The sequence below is a fragment of the Eleutherodactylus coqui genome, chromosome 4, assembly GCF_035609145.1.
Source record: "Eleutherodactylus coqui strain aEleCoq1 chromosome 4, aEleCoq1.hap1, whole genome shotgun sequence".
In the NCBI taxonomy this organism is placed as follows: Eukaryota; Metazoa; Chordata; class Amphibia; order Anura; family Eleutherodactylidae; genus Eleutherodactylus; species Eleutherodactylus coqui.
Window position 1 is genome coordinate 83,348,657 of NC_089840.1, and position 27,499 is coordinate 83,376,155.

Below are 27,499 nucleotides of genomic sequence, written 5' to 3' on the forward strand. Positions count from 1 at the left end.
TGGGTCCACGCGGTAGACCTTTATTAGAAAATGAGCAGTGTGAGCAGGTCCTGTTGTGGATGGCAGAAAGTGCATCCAGCAATCTATCGACCACCCAGAGTTCTACGCCATCCACTGCGGCAACTCTGAATCCTCTGGCTGCTGCTCCTCCTTCCTCCCAGCCTCCTCACTCCATTACAATGACACATTCTGAGGAGCAGGCAGACTCCCAGGAACTGTTCTCGGGCCCCTGCCCAGAATGGGCAGCAATGGTTCCGAATCCTCTCCCACTGGAGGAGTTTGTCGCGACCGATGCCCAACCTTTGGAAAGTTCCCGGGGTCCGGGGGATGAGGCTGGGGACTTCCGGCAACTGTCTCAAGAGCTTTCAGTGGGTGAGGAGGACAATGACGATGAGACACTGTTGTCTATCACTCAGGTAGTAGTAATTGGAGTAAGTACGAGGGAGGAGCGCACAGAGGATTCGGAGGAAGAGCAGCAGGACGATGAGGTGACTGACCCCACCTGGTTTGCTACGCCTACTGAGGACAGGTCTTCAGAGGGGGAGGCAAGGGCAGCAGCAGGGCAGGTTAGAAGAGGCAGTGTGGTGGCCAGGGGTAGAGGCAGGGCCAGACCGAATAATCCACCAACTATTTCCCAAAGCGCCCCCTCGCGCCATGCCACCCTGCAGAGGCCGAGGTGCTCAAAGGTCTGGCAGTTTTTCACTGAGAGTGCAGACGACCGACGAACAGTGGTGTGCAACCTTTGTTGCGCCGAGATCAGCCGGGGAGCCACCACCAGCATGCGCAGACATATGATGACCAAGCAACCTACAAGGTGGGACGAAGGCCATTCACCGCCTCCGGTTTGCACCACTGCCTCTCCCCGTGTGCCCCAACCTGCCACTGAGATCCAACCCCCCTCTCAGGACACAGGCACTACCATCTCCTGGCCTGCACCCACACCCTCACCTCCGCTGTGCTCGGCTCCATCCACCAATGTCTCTCAGTGCACCATCCAGCCATCGCTAGCGCAAGTGTTGGAGCGCAAGCGCAAGTACGCCGCCACGCACCCGCACGCTCAAGCGTTAAACGGGCACATAGCCAAATTTATCAGCCTGGAGATGCTGCCGTATAGGGTTGTGGAAACGGAGGCTTTCAAAGGTATGATGGCGGTGGCGCCCCGCGCTACTCAGTTTCCAGTCGCCACTACTTTTCCCGATGTGCCGTCCCAGCCCTGCACGACCACGTCTCCCGCAACATTGTACGCGCCCTCACCAACGCGGTTACTGGCAAGGTCCACTTAACAAAGGACACATGGACAAGCACAGGCGGGCAAGGCCACTATATCTCCCTGACGGCACATTGGGTGAATTTAGTGGAGGCTGGGACAGAGTCAGAGCCTGGGACCGCTCACGTCCTACCCACCCCCAGAATTGCGGGCCCCAGCTCAGTGGTGGTATCTGCGGCGGTGTATGCTTCCTCCACTAAACCACCCTCCTCCTCCTACGCAACCTCTGTCTCGCAATCAAGATGTGTCAGCAGCAGCAGCACGTCGCCAGCAGTCGGTGTCGCGTGGCGTGGCAGCACAGCGGTGGGCAAGCATCAGCAGGCCGTGCTGAAACTACTCAGCTTAGGAGAGAAGAGGCACAGGGCCCACGAACTGCTGCAGGGTCTGACAGAGCAGACCGACCGCTGGCTTGCGCCGCTGAGCCTCCAACCGGGCATGGTCGTGTGTGACAACGACCGTAACCTGGTGGCGGCTCGGCAGCCTCACGCACGTGCCATGCCTGGCCCACGTCTTTAATTTGGTGGTTCAGCGCTGTCTGAAAAGCTACCCACGCTTGTCAGACCTGCTCGTAAAGGTGCGCCGGCTCTGCGCACATTTCCGCAAGTCCCACACGGACGCTGCCACCCTGTGCACCCTGCAACATCGGTTTCATCTGCCAGTGCACCGACTGCTGTGCGACGTGCCCACATGGTGGAACTCTACGCTCCACATGTTGGCCAGGATCTATGAGCAGCGTAGAGCTATAGTGGAATACCAAATCCAACATTGGCTGCGCAGTGGGAGTCAGCCTCCTCAATTCTTTACGGAAGAGTGGGCCTGGTTGGCAGACATCTGCCAGGTCCTTGGAAACTTTGAGGAGTCTACCCAGATGGTGAGCGGTGATGCTGCAATCATTAGGGTCACCATTCCTCTGCTATGCCTCTTGAGAAGTTCCCTGCAAACCATAAAGACAGATGCTTTGCGCTCGGAAACGGAGGCGGGGGAAGACAGTATGTCGCTGGATAGTCAGAGCACCCTCCTGTCTATATCTCAGCGCGTTGAGGAGGAGGGGGAGGAGCATGAGGAGGAGGGGGAAGAGACAGCTTGGCCCACTGCTGAGGGTACCCATGCTGCTTGCCTGTCATCCTTTCAGCATGTATGGCCTGAGGAGGAGGAGGAGGAGGAGGAGGAGGATCCTGAAAGTGACCTTCCTAGTGAGGACAGCCATGTGTTGCGTACAGGTACCCTGGCACACATGGCTGACTTCATGTTAGGATGCCTTTCTCGTGACACTCGTGTTACACGCATTCTGGCCACTACGGATTACTGGGTGTACACGCTGCTCGACCCACGGTATAAGGAGAACCTTTCCACTCTCATACCCGGAGAGGAAAGGGGTTCGAGAGTGATGCTATACCACAGGACCCTGGCGGACAAACTGATGGTAAAATTCCCATCCGACAGCGCTAGTGGCCGAAGGCGCAGTTCCGAGGGCCAGGTAGCAGGGGAGGCGCAGAGATCAGGCAGCATGTACAGCACAGGCAGGGGAACACTCTCTAAGGCCTTTTACAGCTTTCTGGCTCCCCAGCAAGACTGTGTCACCGCTCCCCAGTCAAGGCTGAGTCGGCGGGAGCACTGTAAAAGGATGGTGAGGGAGTTCGTAGCCGATCGCATGACCATCCTCCGTGATGCCTCTGCCCCCTACAACTACTGGGTGTCGAAGCTGGACACGTGGCCTGAACTCGCGCTGTATGCCCTGGAGGCGCTTGCTTGTCCTGCGGCTAGCGTCTTGTCAGAAAGGGTGTTTAGTGCGGCTGGGGGAATCATCACAGATAAGCGTACCCGCCTGTCAACCGACAGTGCCGACAGGCTTACACTCATCAAGATGAACAAAGCCTGGATTTCCCCAGACTTCTCTTCTCCACCAGCGGACAGCAGCGATACCTAAACAATACGTAGGCTGCACCCGCGGATGGAAGCATTGTTCTCTATCACCATCAAAAACGTGGACCTTTTAGCTTCATCAATCTGTGTATAATATTCATCCTGCTCCTCCTCCTGAAACCTGACGTAATCACGCCGAACGGGCAATTTTTCTTAGGCCCACAAGGCTCAGTCATATAATTTTTGTAAACAACTTTTATACGTTTCAATGCTCATTAAAGCGTTGAAACTTTCACCTGAACCAATTTTTATTTTAACTGGGCTGCGTCCAGGCCTAGTTACAAATTAAGCCACATTAACCAAAGCGATTAATGGGTTTCACCTGCCCTCTTGGTTGGGCATGGGCAATTTTTCTGACGTACATTAGTACTGTTGGTACACCAATTTTTTGGGGCCCTCGCCTACAGTGTAATCCAATTAATTTTTTGCCCACCTGCATTAAAGCTGACGTTACATCAGCTGTGCTGGGCACTGCAATGGGATATATTAATGTACCGCCGGTGGGTTCCAGGGAGCCACCCATGTTGTGCGTCCACAGGGAGTTGTAATTGCATATGTCCACTTCTAAAGAACCCCAGTCTGACTGGGGCATGCAGTGTGGGCCGAAGCCCACCTGCATTAAACATGACATTACCTCAGCTGTGATGGGCACTGCAATGGGATATATTTATGTACCGCCGGTGGCTTCCTGGCACCCAGCCATGCTGTGGGTCCACACGGACCTCACAATAGGGAGTTGTACCTGCCTGTGTCTATGAATTAAAAACCCCGGTCAGGTTGGGGCATGCAGTGTGGGTCGAAGCCCACCTGCATTTAATCGGACGTTACCTCAGCTGCGATGGGCACTGCAATGGGATACATTAATGTACAGCCGGTGGGTTCCAGGGAGCCACCCATGCTGTGGGTGCACACGGAATTCCCATTGCGGAGTTGTACCTGCCTGTGACTATTTATAAAAAAAACGCGGTCTGACTGGGGCATGCAGACACCTTGACAGAATGAATAGTGTGTTGCACTTAGGTTCCCCATTGCTATGCCCACGTGTGCAGCTCCTGATGGCGGTGGCACAGGATTATATTTCTCATTGCTTCTTTTAAAGAGGGTCGCTGCCTAGCCGTGCCAACCCTCTGCAGTGTGTGCCTGCGGTTCCTCCTCATGGCAGACACACTTATAAATAGACATGAGGGTGGTGTGGCATGAGTGCAGCTGAAGGCTGCGCAGGGAAACTTTGGTGTGCGCTGTGGACACTGCGTCATGCGGGGGGGGGGGGGGTTGGGCAGCATGTAACCCAGGAGAAGTGGCAGCGGAGTGTCATGCAGGCAGTGATTGTGCTTTGTTGGAGGTAGTGTGGTGCTTAGCTAAGGTATGCATTGCTAATGAGGGCTTTTCAGAAGTAAAAGTTGTTGGGGGGGCACTTTTGCCGCTATTGTGGCTTAATAGTTGGACCTGGGAACTTGAGATGCAGCCCAACATGTAGCCCCTCGCCTGCCCTATCCGTTGCTGTGTTGTTCCCATCACTTTCTTGAATTGCCCAGATTTTCACAAATGGAAACCTTAGCGAGCATCGGCGATATACAAAAATGCTCGAGTCGCCCATTGACTTCAATGGGGTTCGTTACTCAAAACGAACCCTCGAGCATCGCGATAATTTCGTCCCGAGTAACGAGCACCCGAGTATTTTGGTGCTCGCTCATCTCTAGTTAGAAACACATCAATTTTCAATAATCGATTTAAAATAGACTTGAAATAAAATGATTAATTCCATGATTTGTAGACCTTGCCAAGCATATATTCATAGTTGGTGTACAAAACTGATGAGCCATATTGTCAAAGGATTTCAAATGAATAGCAATAGAATAAAGTATATGGTGGGACCATTTCCTGACTCGTTGTAGCGATCCCTACCCAGTTAGAAAAACCTAAAAGGAAGAGGAAAGGACAAGGGTAGGGACTAGAGATGACCAAGCATACTCATTGAGGACAAATACTCAAGCGAGTGTCGTCCTTTCGGAGTACCTGCCTGCTCGTCTGCTAAGATTCAGCGGGGGGGGGGGGGGGGGGGTAGGTTGCGGGTGTGAGCAGGGGGAGCAGGGGAAAGAAAGATTCCCCCCCCCCCTCTCTCCCTGGCCACCCCCTGCCGGCACCCGAATCTTTGCAGACGAGCAGGCAGATACTCGAAAAGGACGATACTCGAGTATTTGTCCTTAACGAGTATGCTCGCTCATCTCTAGTAGGGATCTGGTAGGCGCCTTCACATGGGCTACGAAATCTCGCTACAAAATGCTGGCTACAAAATGCATGTATGTGAAGTTCATGGTTTCTAATGGGTTCTTTCACATGAGAGGTGTTTGCTTGCCTGAAAGAACCCATTGGAAACCATAGGCTTCACATACATGCGTTTTTGTAGTGAGATTTTGTAGCCCGTAAGAAATAAGCCTAATGCTTCTGGATAAGGGTGCAGATCCTTAAAAGATTTGCAAAAAAAAATTTGGTATGATGATGGTTTAGAATTGACTGAATGGAAGTAATGTTATGGATGTTTTTCTGATATATACAGAAAAGTTATATCTAGGATATATACTCATTTACCCAGGCTCATTGGGTGTATACAGCAATCAGCCATAACCTTCAAACCATCTGCCAGATATTGTGTAACTTTCGCTCTAACCTTTTGAGGTGTGGACTCAACAAGACCAGTGAAGGTGTCCAGTGGTATCGGACACCAATATGTTAGCAGCAGGTCCTGTAGGTCCTTTGTTGCAAGGTTGGGCCTCCAATGCGTCAGACTTCTTTTTCTGGCACCAATGTTTGATTGGGTTCACATCTGATGAATTTTGAGGCCAAGTCAACTCCTTGACTTTGTCATATCCCTCAAAATTTTTGAAGAATTTTTGCAGCGTAGTAAAGAGCATTATTCTGCTGAAAGAGGTCACTACCATTAACGAATACTGCTGCCAAGAAGATATGCACTTGATCTGCAATAAAGTTTACGTAAGTGGTATGTGTAAAAGTAGGCACTTTCAACAGTCATAAGGGGTCAGCATTAGCACTGGGAGCAGTCTACAACTTTGGAGCCAAATATGCAGAAAGCTGCAATTCTCTGTATTCTGACACCTTTTTGTTAGACGGTATTGTGTTTTTTAGTAGCTTGTGCTACAGTGGTTCTTCTGTGGGATAGTAACAATTGGGTTTTCACTCACCATGTGACAGTGACCCTTTCTCCGGTTCTTTGGTTGTCCTCATTTGGACAATGTTTGGAAAGTAATCACTACATACATAGAACACCCAGCAAGACCTGCTGTTTTGGAGATTCTTTGATCCGGTTATGTAGCCATCACAGTTTGGCCCTTATTAAAGTCACTCAGATCCTAACAGTTGCCCATTTTTTTCTGGCTGCTAACACTGAGACTTCAAGAATTTACTGTTCACTTGCCGATAGATCCCCCTTGGCAGGTGCTTTTGAGATAATCAGTGTTCCCTTCAGTGGCTTAAATATTATGGCTGATCAGTGTATATGATAGTTACCTGGCAATCATTTTCACGCCAATCTTTTTTTTTTTTCTTTCCTATAGCTTACAATTATTCTACTTGAAACCTTGTACCGAGTTGCTGATGGATTTGTAACTGTAAGGGAGTTGGAAAAGTTAATCCTTTGAATATAAGCAGGTTTTAATACAATAAAGTTGGATAGGATGCATAGAGCGTTGACTTAATGGAAAATTCTAAATATTCAATGTCTACTGCAGTAATAAAGTTGCTACTTGCTAGGAGATGTGTTCTGAAATGTTACCTGGGCACTGGGCACCTGTGTGTGTGGTGTGTGTGGTGTGTGTGGTGTGTGTGGTGTGTGTGTTCTAGGATACAGTTGTTAGACTATTAGGGGCTAACCACAATGTCCTCAAGTAGAGTTCTGAAGAGGGTCCTGGCCTGACTGCTGGTCTCTAGACCTGAACTCGAAGCCTCATACAGGCGTATGTTTGAGTTCGGGTCCGGCGACCCACGGTCGCACTGAGACACATTTCGGAACTTAGTTTGTGAAATAGACTAAGCTAAATACATTGTGGTTAGCCTCTTCCTTGGGAGGTGAAGCACTGTAGCTTCATAGCTAAAATAAAGTATAGCTAGTTGAGACCGAGTTGTGTTGGTTGATGTAACCTAAATGCATATTGTTTATGGTTAACTCTGTACTTTGGTATTTGTAGCAGTTCTTGTTATGGCCCTTGAGAATGAGTGCATGTGGCCCCTGACCCAGACATGGTGAAAATTATGGGATTCTTTGCAGCCAGTCGCCATGCTGCGTGGAGCCTATGCATGAGTGAGGGTGTGGCACTCAAGTTGTACAGTGAAGTGAGCAAGGAAGCATAAGTAGGAGAGGAAGGTTGGAAGTGTGTACAAATGGTTGGGAACAGAATCATATGAGCTGTTCAAGAATTCCCTAGAGCCTCCTATTTGGGCTGGGGTACTGGGCAGTTGACCCCAGGAAGATTCGGTCATTTTCCACCACATTGTGAATGAAATATCCATCAAAAGGACTGTGATTCTTAAAAACATTGAGTGATGCCAATAGAGCCACGAGAGGCCTGATAATTAAAAGATTGTGTATATTTTCCCGGCGTCATCCTGACGGCAGACATGGAGGTTGCACCTTGACCTCGTAGGGACAGGAAGCAAGAGACTTTAAAAGGCTCCTCCCGTCTCCCATTCACCAGTGCTTCCTGTCCCTACAGGGACATGCAAGAGGAGCTCCCTCCAGGGAGCTGCAGGATGACAGCTGGGGGAACGGTCCATAGGGCTGTTTTCCCCCCTCACACTTTTCCAAGCAGGCTGACTGGAGGGATTGACGGTCCACAGGGCTGCTTCCCTTTTCATCTCCCCTCCGGAGAGTCAGCGCGGTCCGGGAGCACGGCGGGCCACAGGTCTGACCGCCCGGGGTTCACCACCGCAGCGGTCGGAGCGGCGGACCAGAGGTCCTTGAGTCCCCTCCTTCCTCCTCCAGCTCGGAGTTGTTTTTCAGCCGGGGAGAGCGGCGGGCCACAGGCTCAGATGCCTCTCTCCTCCAGGCATGCCGGCGCGGCCGTGCGCGGCGTCGGGGGGGCGGAGCCAATGACGCGGCGTGACGCGGTGACGTCAGACGCCGTCAGCTGACCCGGAACAGCGGGAGATTTGAAAATGGAGACCCCCCCGACAAGCTTCCACTGACAGCACACCTTCAGAGAAGGATTTATCTGTCTACCTGGTTCTGTCTGCGTTTCTGCATCATGACTACAAAGGAACCAGAGATGGAAGCCCTGCAAACTGTAAGTGTTACTTGTTGCAGGAATGTTATGCTCAGGAATTTAGCATTGTGTGGGAGTTTTCCCTTATGTGCATGCATGTATATTCTGCAGGACAGGGAATCCACTCGGTCTAAACAGGACCTAAAGAAAAAACACAGGAAAGGCGCTCTGTGTCTTTAAAAAAAAAAACCAAAAAACTGGACGAGGCGTATAAAAAAGCCGCTATGCCCCGATTGTACCTCCAAGATCCTTTCGGATGAACAGGCTGCATTCAGGGAAGATATTATATCCCTGGTTAGAGAGGAGGTCCGGGCATCAATTTCCAGTCTCCCCCCCCCCCCCCCCCCCAGCCCAGCGGAAGGAAGGGCCGCTAAAAGGGCGAGCCACATACCGCTAACGAGCTCACAGTTTGAGCAATCCCGGGGCGACTTGTCAAATGGCGAACTCTTTGACCGTCCCCCTGACGCCAGGGATGAGAATAAAAAGTACTATTTCTCATCTGGGGACCTGGTTGACCTGATCAAAGCAGTCAGGGATACAAGGAAGGTCGAGGATGTGGTCGAGCCAAGGTCCATACAGGACGCCGTGTCCGGCGGGCTCAGACCAAGGAACCGCACAGTGTTTCCGGTTAATGATACCCCGAAGAAAGTAATCACGTAGGAGTGGGCTGCGCGGACAAACACCTCTATTTGTCCCGCGAATATAAAGAGAGACTCCGCTTTGCGGAGAAAGACGTGAGCATCTACACACGGTCCGGGAGCACGGCGGGCCACGGGTCTGACCGCCCGGGGTTCACCACCGCAGCAGTCGGAGCGGCGGACCAGAGGTCCTTGGGTCCCCTCCTTCCCCTGCCACAGCTCGGCGCAGTGGTTTCAGCTGGGGAGAGCGGCGGGCCATAGGCTCAGATGCCTCTCTCCTCCAGGCATGCCGGTGCGGCCGCGCGCGGCGTCGGGCACAGGTGGCCATAATGGCCAAAAAGACAGCCCTGTCATTCAAGGACTCCTCTCATCTTAAAAACCCGATGGACAGGGTCGACGCCTTGATGAAACGGGCCTGGCAAACAACGGCCTATACGCTGAAGTCCAAGGTCGCAGCGACTTCTGTGGCAAGGTCGATGTTCCTCTGATTGGGGGAACTTGACGACCAGATTAAACAGAAGGCCTCTAGAGATGTGTTACTGGAATGCATGCCTCTACTTAGATCAGCAACAGGCGGTCTGGCTGAAAACATGGAAAGCAGATACGGCTTCCAAAGAAAGGCCGTGTAACATCTCTGTTTCATGGCCAGCACATGTTTGGCGCGGACTTGGAGGAGATCCTAAAAAGAGCTACCGACAGGACCCGCAGTTTCCCGGACCAAGCAAGAACGGGATTTCCCCACAAACCTCAGCCATCCTTCAAGCCATACCGAGGCAAAGGAAAGACGGGGTGCTGGTCCTACCCCAAAGGAGGCAGGAGTAAAACAAAAACAACCCCTTCCCCTGTAGGCGAGTACCAGGTGGGGGATAGACTGTTGAGCTTTCCTGGACCCCACGCGATCCCCCGCCCTGCAGGGTATCTTTAGAAACGAAATTTCTAAGGTGCTACAGATGGGGGCGGTAGTCCAGGTCCCCGCAGTAGAACAGGGCTTGGGGTTCTACCCCTATTTCTGATCAAAAAACCGAACGAGAGTTTCGGATGATCCTTAATCTGAAGGGCCTGAACAGGTTGATTACCTACAAAAGGTTTAACCATCAGGTCTGCAGTAACTCTGATCAAAAGAGGGGACTTTATGAGTACCGTCGATCTAAAGGACGCGTACTACCACGTCCCAGTCCTGTCGGAACATCACAAGTACCTGCGGTTTGCCATCAGGATGGGCAGCCGTGTACACCATTTTCAATTCCAGTGCCTACCCTTCGGAATTTCAACGGCACCCAGGATATTCTCTAAAATAGCGGCAGAGATGGTGGCGCATCTCCATGTGGCAGGCATAAACATTGTCCCATACCTGGATGATTTGCTGGTAATGGCATCCTCGCCGAAGATCCTCAAAGAGGATACCAGCCGAATCATCTCCCTATTTCAGAGACTGGGGTGGATAGTTAACTTCCCTAAATCTAGTCTTCTCCCCGAGACGCGAAAGACCTCCTGGGGGTACAGATAGACTCAGTGTCTCAGATCTTGTCTTTGCCTCCCCCCAGGCAGGAAAACCTTAGGCTGGCAGCGCAGAAATGCGGCCAGAAGAAACAAATAACGATTAGGGACGCAACGAGGCTTTTGGGCCTCATGACCTCCTGTATCGGCATTATTCCTTGGGCCCAGGCTCACTCAGAGAGCCACCCTGGGCAACTGGGACGGGGCAACAACCTCTCTGGACCGCAGAATGCCCGTGTCATCAGCGGTCACAAGCTCCCTCCGCTGGTGGCGGTCAACTGGCAACCTAGAGGCGGAGTCCCCATGGGTGACAAAGCCCTTCATCTCCGTAGTCACCAACGCAAGCCAGCCTGGCTGGGGAGCGCAAGTGGGGCAGCGTTTGCTCCAGGGCAAATGGGGTCCGACATTGCATGCCTAGACCTCAAATTCCAGAGAGCTTAGGGCCATCTGGGAGCATGTTAGGATCTTCTCGGATAACGGGACCGCCGTTTCACTTATTCACCACCAGGGAGGCACCAGAAACTTTCACCTGCTGAAATTAACAGCCCCGATTTTCTGATGGGCCGAGTCCACGGTACAGTCCTGACAGCGGTCCATCTCAAAGGATCCCAGATCCTGACAGCCGACTTTCTAAGTCAAAGAGGCCTAGACCCTGGGAATGGTCTCTGAATCAAGAGGAATTTCGTCTCATTACAGAAACCTGGGGCAGTCCACAGGTGGACCTGTTTGCGAGCAGCAAAAATTCAGAATGTCCCGGCTATTTTTCCCTAGATCCGAGGGACAAGTCCGAGGGGTTAGACGCTTTTTCCCATAGTTGGGATTTCAGTCTGGCGTACGCCTTCCCCCTCCCCCATACACCTGATCCCGAGAGTTCTTCAGAAGGTCCAGCAGAGCAACATCACGCTGATCCTGATCACCCAACACTGGGGAAAAAAGGGCATGGTTTCCGGTGCTCCTAAAGCTCGCCATCTCGGAGCCAATCCGCCTTCCATCCAGGAAGGACCTTCTAGCGCAGGGCCCAGTTCTTTGCCCCAACCTAGAGAGACTGAACCTCGCAGTGTGGATATTGAGGAACAGACGCTAAGACAAGGTCTGTCCTCCAGAGTTATCGCGACTCTACGCCAGTCCCGAAAAACCTGTAACCTCAGCTACTTATAATAAGATCGGGGAAAAAATTCTTCTCCTGGAGGGGGCTGGAGGTCTCCAATCTTGACACTTTGGTGGCGGAGATTTGGACTTCCTCCAGATAAAAACCTGAGACCACGAACCCTGGAAGTACAGGTAGCAGCGCTCTCAGCCATTCTAGACCAACCTCTGGCGGATCATAGACTGATCCGCAGGCTCATGAAAGCGGCGGAAAGAATGAGGTCAGTAGCCGTAGTACAGTTCCCCCCATGGGACCTGAACCTAGTTCTCCAAAGCCTCTGCAAAGACCCCCTCAACCTACTGATCAGATTCCGATTAGGTTCCTCACGTTTAAAACTGTGTTCCTGGTAGCTTTCACAGCAGCAAGGCACGTAAGCGAGCCCCGGGCCCTATCTTGTAAGACGTCTTACCTATTAAGCCAGGACGATAGGGTCATACAAAAAAACAGACCCCCGTTTTTCTTCCAAAGGTAGCCTCAAAATTCCACAGACAGCAAGAAATTATTCTCCCATCCTTCTGTCAAAATCCCCAAAACGATAGGGAAAGAGACTACCATAGCCTGGATGCAAGGAAGGCCATTCTATGCTACCCAGAGCAGACATTATCCTTTTAGGAAGGCTGACTGTCTTTTGTTCAATTTCAGGGACCAGGCAGAGGAAGAGCGGCTTCTAGGAGATCCATTAGCCGCCGGATAAAATCCACCATCCAGCAGGCCTACTCCGTCCTGCAACAGCGCTATCCCGGGAGGACTCAAGGCCCATTCTACCAGGGCAGTATCCTGCTCCTGGGCAGAGAGGGCTATGGCGACGCCGGACCAAATCTGTAAGGCAGCCACATGGTCCAACCTGCACACATTCGCAAAACATTACAGGCCGAATGCGGACCTCTCCTCCGATCTCTCTCTTTCGGGAGAGAGGTCCTGCAAGCAGTGGTCCCTCCCTAAGAGTTAATTTGGTATACTCCATGTCTGCCGTCAGGATGACTTACCGAAAATTCCTTTTTCCCGAGTCATCCTGACGGCACGTATTTCCCTCCCAAAAATTCACACGTTTATATTAACGTTTATGCGGGCACGAACCAGTAGCCCAGAGGCTCCTATGTTGGACATTTCCCTTCATGCGGTAAATTTGTGCATATTTCCTGTGTTTAAGTCTGGGTAAGCTACCCTCTTGTTTATATTCAAATAGAACTAACCATGTTATTTTTTTCGGCGCAAATAAATACCTTCCTTGGTTAACCACGACATGTCCATGTAAGTAATTTAGAAGACACTGGTGAATGGGAGACGGGAGGAGCCTTTTAAAGTCTCTTGCTTCCTGTCCCTACGAGGTCAAGGTGCAACCTCCATGTCTGCCGTCAGGATGACTCGGGAAAAAGGAATTTTCGGTAAGAAATTACTCCCCTTCACGAAGGTCCAAGGACTATTGAGAAACCATGTGTAGCAAAGTGGTCTGCAACGTAACTAAGGGACTGTGCAGTTTTGAAATGCGAGATGAATTGCAACAGGCCATATTGTGTTTGAAGACTGTATCTTGTTTCTGCGACTGCTGGCAAGCTATAACAGAGTTGCTAAAGAGTTCTGAACTGTTGCAGAATTCTAAACTGTATGTTGAGTTCAAGTGAATGTACTGCAGAATTAAAGGGGTTGTCCCGCGGCAGCAAGTGGGTCTATACACTTCTGTATGGCCATATTAATGCACTTTGTAATGTACATTGTGCATTAATTATGAGCCATACAGAAGTTATAAAAAGTTTTTTACTTACCTGCTCCGTTGCTAGCGTCCTCGTTCCCATGGAGCCGACTAATTTTCGCCCTCCGATGGCCAAATTAGCCGCGCTTGCGCAGTCCGGGTCTTCTGCTCTCTTCAATGGAGCCGCTCGTGCAGAATGCCGGCTCAGTGTAGCTCCGCCCCGTCACGTGCCGATTCCAGCCAATCAGGAGGCTGGAATCGGCAATGGACCGCACAGAAGAGCTGCGGTCCACGGAGGAAGAGGATCCCGGCGGCCATCTTCACCGGTAAGTATAGAAGTCACCGGAGCGCGGGGATTCAGGTAAGCGCTCCGGTAAGCTTTCTTTAGGTCCCTGCATCGGGGTTGTCTCGCGCCGAACGGGGGGGGGGGGGGGGTTGAAAAAAAAAAAACCCTGTTTCGGCGCGGGACAACCCCTTTAAGGGACTGCATTACTGAAATGGTCCCCAAGTAAAGTTTATTGTTGCCTTTAGGCCCAACGTCCATGGGCGGACTTGAGTTGCGGAATCGACAGGAAAGATCCGCAATTCAAGCCACCCATAGGGAAGCATTGGGCGTCCGCAGCTGAATTAAAGCATGCAGATTTGTTTTGCATACCTTTTGGATGCGGCAAACAAATTGCAGCATGCTCTATTTTATTACGGATTCTCTGTGGATGGCTTCTATTGAAGTCAATGGAAGTTGTCTAATCTGGGGCCGCAGATTCCGCAGGAGTTTAAAAAAAAAAAAAGCTTACTGCTCATGTGCGCTGGTGCGCCAGACAGCACGTCTGCACACATCCGCAGTACAGAAAAAAGATGGTCTGGACAGGTAAGCGGGGTCCTCGGCCACGGGCAGGGTTGGATTCTGCTGTGGGCTGCCGCATGCAGAATCTGACCCGCCAGTGGACATGAAACCTTAGGATTCCATGCTCCACATAGTTAAACATAGCGGTCAATCTAAACCAGCTGACTTGCAGCGTTAAGCATAGATGAGGGATATAGCAATTGCAGAGGGTGACATTCTAACTACCTCAGACACCTATTACACATTACAGCTGAGCTGCAATCACTATTTTTCCAAAAACGGCCAAGCATGCAACACTACATGACATAAAATACATAAAGTGCAAATGACAACTTCCATATTATTTTTGCCCACAATTAAAGGGGTGTTCCAAGTTAAGTTTTTGTTTTTTTTAGTTAGTGTTCTAAATCCAGTAAAACAATAAATAGATATATGCTCACCTCTTCCCTGTCCCACTATGTCACACTGCGCTTCTTTTATTGGCTGTAGCGCCTGTGACGTTCCATAAACAGACTGGGAAAGCCTGTAAATATGGCATCAAAGGGGAGACCCAAAGCAGGACACGGCAGGAGTGGGAAGAGGTGAGTTTGTCCATTTCCTGTTTTTCTGCATTCAAAACACACTTTTTTACAAAAAAAAATGTAGCTCCGAACACCCCTTTCAAGGAAAGCTTTTGTAATATGCTACAGGTGAACTTGTTGTATTATTGGGTAGACCAAGTCAGGAGGGGTAAGTATAGTAGGTGTGAGGAGACTTATAAGGCCATGCAAGTTGTAATCTTTGTATAACCCCTTTAAGCCAACCAATAGATGATGTGTGGTTAATGTCTAAAGAAGCATCAAATTTCTCATACAGCGTGACCCACTGTGATAAATTTGATGCATTTTTAAACTGTTTCCATTGTCTACATATTAGACCTGATTAGTTAATCTTCCCCATTGTGTTTTATTATATTGGTATCTGTAATATGACAGGATAAATAAATGAATGAAAATGCTCTAAAATAATGCTGATAAAGGTTTTTAAAATACATTGTATGGATGAAAAACCTTAAAATGCCATGCTTTCTAATATTGCCTTTCTGTTCCGGTTTCGCCCCTTACGTTAGTCTGCTGGATCCCTAGTCATTCTTTATGTGGACTCTTGGCCGATTACGTGTCCTCTACAATGACTCGCGTCACATGACTGCTATGGTCAAATCATTGTGCAGAAAAGCCTTTTCAAGAACAACTTCTTGACCTGATAGGCACACAATGCTGGAATAAACCGTGTTCGTATAATCTTGTATCTGTACATAGCTCTGTGTTCTACGTGCGCTCCTGAGAATCTCCATATTCCATTCAAGTGGGATGTTTTATTTGTGTTCTTTCAGGAATGTACTGTGTACGAAACGGAAAACAAGATTCTTCACGTGGTAAGTAAATGTAATGGTGATTATATAGCGTATATAACAATATAAGGGTCCCATGCAGTGGCTGTTCTGTGGTTACTGTGAGTTGGGACCACCAGCTCCTGATCTGTGTTGCTCACTATGAATTTAAGTTGTTACTGAGTGTTCAGTGTTAATGGCCACGTGATTTTTGGCAAAGCGCGGTACTTCGCAGATATGTGGTATATGCACCATGTATTTTACCCTAAGTACATGCAAATAAGGTAAATGGAACAATACCTCTGCAGCGCCACCTACTGGATGGCAGCATTCCTGTAAATCAATGCTTGACCCTTTATAAAGGTCCATAGAGCAATGATTGGGAAGTGAAAACCAAGCCAGAATCCATACACAGACAGCTGTTTCGGGGTGTTTGCCCCTCATCAGTGTGCAGTAGGATTCTGGCTTGGCTAGTGAGAAGTCTATGACATAAGTTAGGAAGAGTATCATCTCTCCTTAAGGAAAGCACCTAGAAGGTATGTGAAGACACCTAGAAAGGTGAGTGAGGAGGCTTATAAGGCCATTAATGCTCCTCTGGGAAATATATGCAAATAAGGAAGATGGTACAACACCTCTGCAGCGCCACCTATTGGATAGCAGCATTCCCGCAAATCACTGCCCAACTCTTTATACAGGTGTTATGGAACAATGATTGGGAATTGAACATCAAGCCAGAAATCTATACACAGACAGCTGTTTCGGGGTGTTTGCCCCTCATCAGTGTGCAGTAGGATTCTGGCTTGGCTCAGGAAGGATACCATCACCTAGAAAGTGAGTGAGGAGACTTGTAAGGCCATTCATGTTCCTCTGAGAAATTATATGCAAATAAGGAAGATGGAACAATACCTCTGCAGCGCCACCTATTGGATGGCAGTATGGCCTTATAAGTCTCCTCACTCATCTCCTAGGTGTCTCCTCACACATCTTCTAGGTGCTCTCCTTAAGGAGAGAAGATACCCCTCCCGACCCCAAGTATGTGTAATGATACTAGTAATAGACAGCCGAACATTTCATTAGCCAGATTTTGGTGTTCTAAGGTAAGGGATACAGAATAGATCTTTATTAATAATACTTCATTATAGCCAATTATCTTAGTAAGCCTTCCTAAGGCTTTAATCAACCATTTGTCTTGAATATCAAGTCTATTCCACAATTATCTTTTAACTGTGATTTGCCATAAAACTTCATTTCTTCATCAGTGTTTTGTGTTAACCCTTTATGATGCATTTTCTGTTCTCTTTTAGTGCAAAACCCTATCAGGTGTCTGTGACCATATCATCTCTCTCTCCTCTGATCCCTTGGTTTCTCAATCTGCCCATCTTGAAGTCATACAGCTTTCCAACATCAAGCCGAGTGAAGGGCTGGTAAGAAACGCACAGTTACTTAGCACTAAATAATCAGCCATTACAGTACATAGTATGCAGTAGCTCATTTCAAGCAGGAACATTTTCCGTACATTATTGCCTGCAGTGGAGTGCCATAATAACTTAGCGCTATGTTTCTTGATATACAGTGTATCTGTTTCTCCAGGACTGCAGAATATTTCAAACACGGCTTAAGTGACAAATTTAATTACCAGAGTATGCCGTAAAGGATGCATCATTACATGCTGTCATTAGGTACTGTTTTTCTATAGTGGCATTGCAAAGGAAAAATTATTTATGAATTTCTTTCAAATTCTACTCTGTGTATACAAAAAATGCTATACGGTAAAATTACTTCTGTACTGATCCAAATGTGTGTGGGGAGTATTTCATATAAAACATAAACCATGGGAAGAAAGTTACCTAATACTGTACAGTATCAGTGAAAATGGGCCAATCCTATGAATACCAGATCTGGCAAAATACCAGTTCCCAGGAGACTCGATGATAAATGGGAGGTCGCACAGGTGATGTGTGCTGATGAAAAGTGCAAGCTGGCCCAAATGATGTAATTAAAGGTCCAACACACAGAACCCCATTAAAAACTGATCACACTTGCATCATGCGAGTGCAGCCTACTTTTTTTTTATGCACATATTGACTTACATTGGTGATTTTCATGAGAAAATCGGACAAAAATAGCATTTTTTTTCCTTACTGAGACTTTCCGTCCAAGTAAAAAATGCCTATGTGTATATACCCAAATATATATATGTCAATGTATTCTATTTCCATTCAATTTTAGTTCAATTCAAAAATTGTAGTGCGAAATTGCCCTTGTGAATACAGCCTAAGGGTGCATTCACACGAGCGTATATCGGCTGGGTTTTCATGCCGAGCCAATATACGTTGTCTCTCTCTGCAGGGGGGGGAGCCTGGAAGAGCCAGAAGCAGTGCTCTGATCTCCCCCCCTCTTTGCCTCCTCTCAGCCCCTCTGCACTATTTGCACTAGGGAGAGGCGGGACGGGGCGCGGCTAATTCTCGGAACTTAGCCCCGCCCCCGTCCTGCTTCCTTTCATTGCAAATAGTGGAGAGGAGGCAGAGAGGGGGCAGGAGCTCAGTTCCTGCTCCTGGCTCTTCCATCCCCCCGCACCTGCAGATGAGGACGACGTATATCGGCTCGGCGTGAAAACCGAGCCGATATACACTACCGTTCAAAAGTTTGGGGTCACCCAAACAATTTTGTGTTTTCCATGAAAAGTCACACTTATTCACCACCATGCGTTGTGAAATGAATAGAAAATAGAGTCAAGACATTGACAAGGTTAGAAATAATGATTTGTATTTGAAATAACATTGTTTTTACATCAAACTTTGCTTTCGTCAAAGAATCCTCCTTTTGCAGCAATTACAGCATTGCACACCTTTGACATTCTAGCTGTTAATTTGTTGAGGTAAGCTTGAGAAATTGCACCCCACGCTTCTAGAAGCATCTCCCACAAGTTGGATTGGTTGGATGGGCACTTCTGGCGTACCATACGGTCAAGCTGCTCCCACAACAGCTCAATGGGGTTCAGATCTGGTGACTGCGCTGGCCACTCCATTACCGATAGAATACCAGCTGCCTGCTTCTGCTGTAAATAGTTCTTGCACAATTTGGAGGTGTGTTTAGGGTCATTGTCCTGTTGTAGGATGAAATTGGTTCCAATCAAGCGCTGTCCACTGGGTATGGCATGGCGTTGCAAAATGGAGTGATAGCCCTGATAGTAAGAATCCCTTTTACCCTGTACAAATCTCCCACCTTACCAGCACCAAAGCAACCCCAGACCATCACATTACCTCCACCATGCTTAACAGATGGCGTCAGGCATTCTTCCAGCATCTTTTCATTTGTTCTGCGTCTTACAAACGTTCTTCTTTGTGATCCAAACACCTCAAACTTGGATTCATCCGTCCACAACACTTTTTTCCAGTCTTCCTCTGTCCAATGTCTGTGTTCTTTTGCCCATCTTAATCTTTTTCTTTTATTGGCCATTCTCAGATATGGCTTTTTCTTTGCCACTCTGCCCTGAAGCCCAAAATCCCGCAGCCACCTCTTCACTGTAGATGTTGACACTGGTGTTTTGCGGGTACTATTTAATGAAGATGCCAGTTGGGTACCTGTGAGGCGTTTGTTTCTCAAACTAGAGACTCTAATGTGCTTATCTTCTTGCTTAGTTGTGCAACGCGGCCTCCCACTTCTTTTTCTACTCTGGTTAGAGCCTGTTTGTGCTGTCCTCTGAAGGGAGTAGTACACACCGTTGTAGGAAATCTTCAATTTCTTAGCAATTTCTCGCAAGGAATAGCCTTCATTTCTAAGAACAAGAATAGACTGTCGAGTTTCAGATGAAAGTTCTCTTTTTCTGGCCATTTTGAGCGTTTAATTGACCCCACAAATGTGATGCTCCAGAAACTCAATCTGCTCACAGGAAGGTCAGTTTTGTAGCTTCTGTAACGATCTAGACTGTTTTCAGATGTGTAAACATGATTGCACAAGGGTTTTCTAATCATCAATTAGCCTTCTGAGCCAATGAGCAAACACATTGTACCATTAGAACACTGGAGTAATAGTTGCTGGAAATGGGCCTCTATACACCTTTGTAGATATTGCACAAAAAAACAGACATTTGCAGCTAGAATAGTCATTTACCACATTAGCAATGTATAGAGTGCATTTGTTTAAAGTTAGGACTAGTTTAAAGTTATCTTCATTGAAAAGTACAGTGCTTTTCCTTCAAAAATAAGGACATTTCAATGTGACCCCAAACTTTTGAACGGTAGTGTACATTCGTGTGAATCCAGCCTAAAGCCCCACAGCCGTTATTTAAGTGGTGACTGACTGCTCATCATTAATTAGTGAGCCACACTGAGTAGGAACTCTTGGCTAGGTTGGGGCTGCATCTTAGATATGTTGTACCCATGCAGCAAACTTTTTGTGGTAACTTACCCTTATAATTGGGCACAGCTAAGGCCTGTTATAAGGTACCAGTCACATGGTTATCTGTAGCGTACCATGCCAACTATTGCACAAATTGTAACGGAGGATATTTAATTGTTGTATTAGGGCATGCATCTCTATTAAATATAGATGGGATGGAGTAATAGGGGTGCTATTAGATTATGCCAAATGGACTATCTATCAACCTTCCGTTTAATGCATTTTAAGGGAGTATCTGCCATTATTCTAATCAAAAATTCTATTTCAGCTGATTGGCCTGGAGGTATCACATGGCCTACTCCACACAATATAAAGGCAGGGGTGTCCAACCCATGGCCTGCATGCGGCCCAAGAATGCGGTCTAACACAAAAGGGAGACTGAATCTGGAGTAGTCGCAAGCAGTGCCTGGCAGTGGCAGACTGTGAACTACTGCTCACAGACAGGCTCATACAGATGAGGAAGCAGTGGGCAGCACTTGCAGCTCTGACTGTTTGACTTACACTCAGTTACTCTAGGTCCAGCGTGCAGCGATGATTCTCCTTCCTGTCCTCCAAAGTCCTGACCACTTCTATTCATTATCCAGGTGAGGATGAGAGATGGTCATCAGCCGATATTGTGTGACCCTTCCCTGGTGTCAGAAATGCGCCTGTGGCTGCAAAATGTATTGAGAACCCTGAGTAGGTTTAGAAGCTCGCTATAACATCATGTATTTTTGTTAGCCATTAAAAGGTATCCTATCTACAAGATTACTTGGTTTCTCTTGCTGGGACAATCACACTTTACTCTACTGGCTAAAACCGTACCAAAGTTTTTTCGTTGTGCCCAGGCTTGCATGCAGAAGCAGGCACTAACTCCAGTCTGGAGTCCCAATGGGGGTTGTTTAGAGGACTGTGTTTTAAGATTATATGCAGACTTTTTTGGTTATCTTTGGAGGCGGCTATCACGAAAATTATGCAAGGACCTTTCGATCTTCTTTTTTTAAAGCTTTTTGTATTTAATATGCTGTCAAGACCACTCCTCTTCTTCAAATGAGAACCAGAGATGTCAAAAGGTTGAACACCCCTGGTCTAAAGTCTTCCTCTTGTCATTCCATTACTGTCCTCCCACAGCACTCCCACTGTTGAGTCTCCTTTTAACAGGCACCCTTCCTCAGGTCCATCTGTGGTCACATGCCTACTTTGCCTATACATAAATCTGGTCCTGCTATTTTCCGATCTCAGCATCTAAAATATTGATAACATGTACTCGTAGTATCTTGCTTTACATTTACTTCTTTCCATGTTATTACTATATAATTTTTTTTTTACTATTTGATTTGAGGCTTTTGTTTATTTTATAGGGAAAATGTGGTGTTACGAAAAATGTCATGTGGTGTTACTGCTAGATAATAACTTTTTTTAAACTTGCTCCTCTCAAGATCATTAATTTCAATATTCTGTATAAAGTTATAACATAATTCATGCTATATGTAATTGGTCACTTAGAGTCATCTGGGCAGTACCAGTGTGTTCAAGTGTTTTGTAGTCTTGGCTGTAATAATTCCTGTTCTGCCTTGATTGGTGTCCTGTTGGATATCCCATAATAAGCTCTGCCAAAATGCCATTTATGTTCTATTGACTTGTACTTTCAAGGCATGCACACAGCTCAGGTGGAACTGAAGAGGATACACATCACCTCATATTAAAGGAACAAACCTTGGATTTCGGTAGAGCTAGCAAAGATGTCAACCAAGGCAGAATAAGAGTGATTACAGCCAGGACTTGCATATAGTGCACTGTTCTATACCTTCTTTCTATATAGAATGCTGAAACACATTGTTTACAAGGGCAAGCATAAAAAGGTATAACCAAGTAGTTTATCAACACAGCAAATCTAATGACCTGTTCCCCTTTAAAGGGGTTGTCCAATTGTAAACTATTAATGGTCTATAGTCTGCCGACTAGGACCCCTGCTGATCCACTATTCGCCAGGCTGGTGCACTAATGTACAATGTACTGAACTGATTTCTTTATAAAGCAGACTGTTTAGTTACCACTATAGTGGTCAAGCTTGGTATTCACTTCAGTTGGAACTTTGCCTGTAATACCCAGTATGGCCACTACAGTAGGAGCAGAGCTGTCTGCTTCCTGCAGAAATCTGCTCAATGCACAACCATAATGATCCACTGATTGGTGGGGATTCCATGCGGCAGATCCTTGCTGATCTACTTTTGATGGCTTAACCTACCGATAAGCCATCAATAGTTTACAACTGGATAGCCCGTTTAAGCTACCATTGGATTCCACTACTATACGTCAGTTCTAGACTAGATTTTTTCTTCCCTGTATACAATGTAGATAGAACTAGAAAGGTTTAGAACATCATTTCTTCTAATATATGGGAACTTGATAACAATGAAGAATAGTAGGGTAACGGCAGCACTACAGAGCATGCTCTGCTTTCTTCTTCAGATATGCGGTTCGCCTTTTTTTTTTTTTTTATAATTTTTTTTTTTTTTTTAGTAAATACTGTGGTGTTTGAGTCATGTGGTGCATGAGCTTACCGTATTATTTCCTGCATAATAACCAGATTACGTACCATTTGATTTGGTTTCAAATGCTCTGCAAGGTTCTCTGCAGCCTTTGATAACTGCCTGGGGATCATACTTTATTAGCTGTTCTAACCTATTTTACATACGGTTAGTATAAAGGCACAAGAGCTGTGATAACAGTATGAGGTGCCATTTTGACCCCCTTTTAATGTGATATCTTATTCACAGATGCAGTACATTACCGGCACAGGACAAACCTCGTCTTGAGAGAGTTCGGAGATTACTTTAGAGCATGATGATAATTTTCCTTTTGAACAGCCAACAGCATCCTTTTTGTAATTATGTTCAGCACCATTTCAATCCTATTTATTCTCCACGACATAATCCCAATGTGAATGAGGGTCTGATGCGCTGTACTTCATAACTGTTAGACTTCAATTGAGTTCATCATTTGCTTCAGCTGCCTCCGAAAATAATAGATAATAGAAAATGTTACTTTCCAGTAAATGTATCAGTTGTTAAATGACATCCTCGCTCTCATTCAAGTCTGTGAATTATGTGCATTAAATCTCTACGTATGTTCTGTGCACTACATGGTTTTCCCATACAAATAATTATATTCTGACCCATTTTTTTCTTACATTAGCAGGGAAAAAAATCTGAAAACTTTGAATTTTTTTTTTTTTAGGGAGCAGAGATCAGTCCATGCTATTTTCAAACCTCAAAGAGGAAGCAAGATCCAGTAAGCTTGAGAATGGTGCACCCCAACTTCCCCATATGAATGGAGCACCAGTGCACATGTGTGACCATTGCTCCATTTACGTCTATGGGACAGATGGAAATTAATAAACTCTGCAATCTCCATCTGTCCCATAGATTCACATGGGACATTTGGAGTGAACTTTCTATAAATGTCTTTAGTTGAAAAAACCCTTTAGGCCCAATGTTCACGGGCAGATCGGACTAGGCATGCAGGAGCCCACAGCTGAATCCGACCATGCCTGCGGCAGAGGACACTGCTGACCCATTCGGGTTTTCTATTTTCTTCACTTGGGATGTGTGTGGAAGTGCCGTCTGGCACACCACCATACATGCGCAGTGGAATCTGCAGCCTGCCTGCAATTTAATTGCAGGTAGGCCGTGGATCGGATGGCTTCCATTGACTTCAATAGAAGCTGTCCGTGTGGGAACCACACTGAAATGGAGCACACTGCAATTTGTTTTCCAGACCAAAAGGTCCGCAAAACAAATCTGCATGCTTTAATTCATGTGCGGACGCCCATGCCTCCCTATGGGCGGCTTGATTTGTGGATCTTCCACGAGGGTAACCTATGTGGATTCTGCAAATAAGATACGCCCATGGACATTGGGCCTTAATAAAGAGAGCTGAAAAAACAGCAGCAATGGGAGAGGGGTAAGTACTTTTTTGTTATTTTAAGACTGTTGGTGGTATAGGCACAATATTGTCTGGTAACTGAAATACCCTGTTAAAGGGGTTATCCAGGAACTTGAGTAAGTCACCCAGAGTAGTCGAGTTTCACCTGGAATAGTGGAGTCAGATCAACCACTTTCAGCTGAGATTTGATGAGTGATCATGTGGTATTGCAGCCCCTCATTAAATAAGCCAGCCCCTCTTTCTATCTCTGCATCAGCAGTTAGTTATTACATTGAGTCAACAGCCAACCCCTCAGCTGGGACATCCTCGATAACGAAGTCGCCGCACTGCCACATGACTGTTTGACAGAACTCCACTGGAAATGGCTGTTCTGACTCCATTATTCCGGGTGACTTTTTAAAGTCCCTGGATAATACCTTTTTAAGCGGGTTTTCCATGTGGCCTCTTTGAATGGGACTCTTGTTGAGATGCAACAAAGGCTACATGGATGGCTATTAATTTGAAGGGCGACCTGTAATACTACATTTTCCCTGTAGTAGGGGTTGCAGAGAAAAAGAACAAGCAACTGCAATTTTCTTTGTCAAATTCGTCACTTGCCTGAGGTTTTGGAGACTCCCATACATATTAAAGGGAATGGCTATGATGAGTCGACCCATTTAATCATTCCATTCTAAAACCTTGCACAGACAAGTTCTACAGACAATTTCATGGTAAAATACGGCTTTGTTTCCCACTGGTGTCAAATCTATTGTTGACCATTCCAAACAGATCTTAACTGGTAATTGATGATGACATTTGGGATCAGAAAACTATTATTAAAATGAACTATGCTGTTAATGGAAATTCACAACCTCAGGGCCATGTCTCGAATATAGTTTAGTTGATGATCTTCATATCTGTTTTCTCACAATATGCTTTATTTATCCTCAGGATTTTTTTTCTTTATGTAGTTTTTGTGTTACTTGGATCTAGAGATAAACCTCACTGGTATTTCACCAATAGGTAATCATATCTTATTATGGAATCCATTAATGTTTCATTAAAAAAAACAAAAAAGGCATTAACGGTAAAATATGAAACTGTATAGCAGCCACCATTGTTTTTGTAAGTGGCAAATACAACTCTGTAAAGGGAAGGTAGATGACATGTCCACAACCACAGGTTCATACATCTCTTAAAACGTTAATCTGAAGGACTAGTATTGATTGGACCTTGTTGACTTGGGTATGTCAATAATGGAAATCATTTTTTTTACATCAGTGTATGTTTTATTCTAGGGAATGTACATTAAATCCACGTATGATGGTCTTCATGTGATAACTGGCACAACAGAAAATGTAAGTATTGTGTGAATGTTCTAATATTTTACATAATGAATATATTTAAAGTGGACTGTAATTCCTATAGATGTTAGAGCTAGTATAAAGAGACTACTAATGTAATGGGTATATCTAACTCTGTTCAAGAGAAGCGCAGCAGTCATTTTGCTTAAAGGGGTTTTCCAGGAAGATAACACTTTGCGAACCAGGTCAGAGTGATGGGACAACCATAAAAAGCCATACTTGTCTCACCTAATTTTATGCCAGTCCCATTCCGCCTTTGCCTCATCCCCCAATTGTCTTCACTTCCTGCTCTAACAAAGTTGACGTCCTGACAATAGGATATGTGATGGCTGCAGGTAACATAGTAACACAGTATGTTAGGCTGAATGAAGACTCTGTCCATCTAGTTCAGCCTGGTTTAACCTCCCCCTTGTTGGTCCAGAGGAGGGCTGGAAAAAATCAGTGAGCCAATTGGCACCTATGGAGGAAGAAATTCCTCTCTGACTCCATAATCCCAAGTTGATCGCCAGTCAAAGTGAACCACAAGCCCCTGGAGTCAATAAAGTCATTGCTGGCTTGCTGCAGCACTAGAGAGCAGTGGGGAATCGGGCACTGGCAGAATGGGAGGGCGGGATACTGGCTGAAGCCAGTCACATGACATCTCTTCTAAGTCTGAACTCGGGTGTTTGCAGGTAGAGAAAAACAGACATGTCTTCAGACAGAATCGCTTATAACATCACTTAGAACATTGCTATACAGGGACCTATTCATAACAGCAATAAAAAGTAACAGAACATAGGTGGCGGGTTTGTATTAAGAAAATGAACCATTTTACCACTGAAAATGTATAAGCTAAAGTAACCCCAATTAAGTCTTCGCCTAAAGAATTCTGCTTACTTTACAGTCCCCTGCTGATAGATGCAAGAAGATCCATGCCGGTGATGAAGTGATCCAAGTCAACCATCAGACAGTGGTATGTATACTGCATCTCAAATATCAACTTATGAATAGCTGAGCATGTCCTGCAAGTAAAAACTGTTCTGCACATTTGTTCAGTAACCGTGTCCGTATCCAGATAACTTGAGCTTGATCTAAATCGCTGAAAGGAGGGGTAATTGCTGCCTGTGTACAGAATATAGACAGTGTCTGACTTATTTAGTGACATTTAGTATCACATTTCCAAGGACAATTTAACTGTGAGAATGACTAAATAATCATACAGTATCACAGTGTAATATCTGGGCTTATTTGAGATAATCTATGTGGCCTTATATAATGATACAACTGACATTTATACAAGTTTGTAGGCAGCTACTTGACATTGAAGGCTGGTTGACTACAATGTATCTCTGCTTCTATGGGATTCTGGATTATTTCCATATAGTCTATGTTGGTTATTTTTGAAGACTTCTTGTGTTTGGCCTCTGTAGTCATGGGTGGGCTTTCTGTAGGACACCATTTATGGCACAGCAATTTCTTCTAACTGCTTGTCTTCTGCGTAGAGGGGATGCCATTTCATCCTGCAATGTTCTCAGTGATGGGTGGATTGCGTAAGCAGCTCTTTATAAGGATATGTAGAATATTTAATTCTCCTATTGATATGCGTGGAAACCTAAATGGAAGAACAAACGGTTTTCTCTTGGACTTTGTTTTTCTTTTTGGTTTTCTTTTTGTTTTTACTTAACCTAAATTTACCAGTTGGTATGCAATAACAATTATAAAAAGCAAAAAATAATCTACCCTTTCTTCACCAATTCAGTGAAAGGTTTGTCCTGTGTATGTAGATATTTCAGTTACATATTTCTTATGGCGCCCCATGCTGCTCTTTTGATTCCCTCTTAGAACATCCACCTTATGTATTCAGTGCTGGCGAGAAGAAGCACCGTTTCTTGTTGGTTGGCCTGCATAATAGCAGAAATCCTTCCATTGCCATGTACATGGATCCAGGCAGTGGGAATTGAGCTACTGAGCATGTGTGACCACCAGCACTGAGACATCAAGTGGACGTTCCGAAAGGGAATCAAAGGAAGACCGGAGGTGCTATAACAAGTATATAACAGTGATGGCTACCCAAGAGTGTTTTTTTTTTTGTTTTTTTTTAAATGATTCCCATTTTAAAAATCATAATTTTAATGCGTGTTTTGTGGCTTTCTTAGCAGAGACTTTATTAGGTATGGTTGGAAATCATGCTCGTTAAC

The 27,499-nt window shown here is 46.3% G+C and overlaps 1 protein-coding gene across 1 annotated transcript in view; it reads left to right on the forward strand.

Moving 5' to 3' along the window:
• The window catches only part of CNKSR2 (connector enhancer of kinase suppressor of Ras 2), a 372,341-nt gene that overhangs the window by 102,414 nt on the left and 242,428 nt on the right, over positions 1 to 27,499 (forward strand). The window contains exons 6-9 of the mRNA XM_066598620.1: positions 15,655 to 15,696; positions 16,956 to 17,075; positions 25,257 to 25,316; positions 26,206 to 26,274. Coding sequence (XP_066454717.1) covers positions 15,655 to 15,696; positions 16,956 to 17,075; positions 25,257 to 25,316; positions 26,206 to 26,274 — 291 coding nt within the window. The remainder of the gene's footprint in view (positions 1 to 15,654; positions 15,697 to 16,955; positions 17,076 to 25,256; positions 25,317 to 26,205; positions 26,275 to 27,499) is intronic.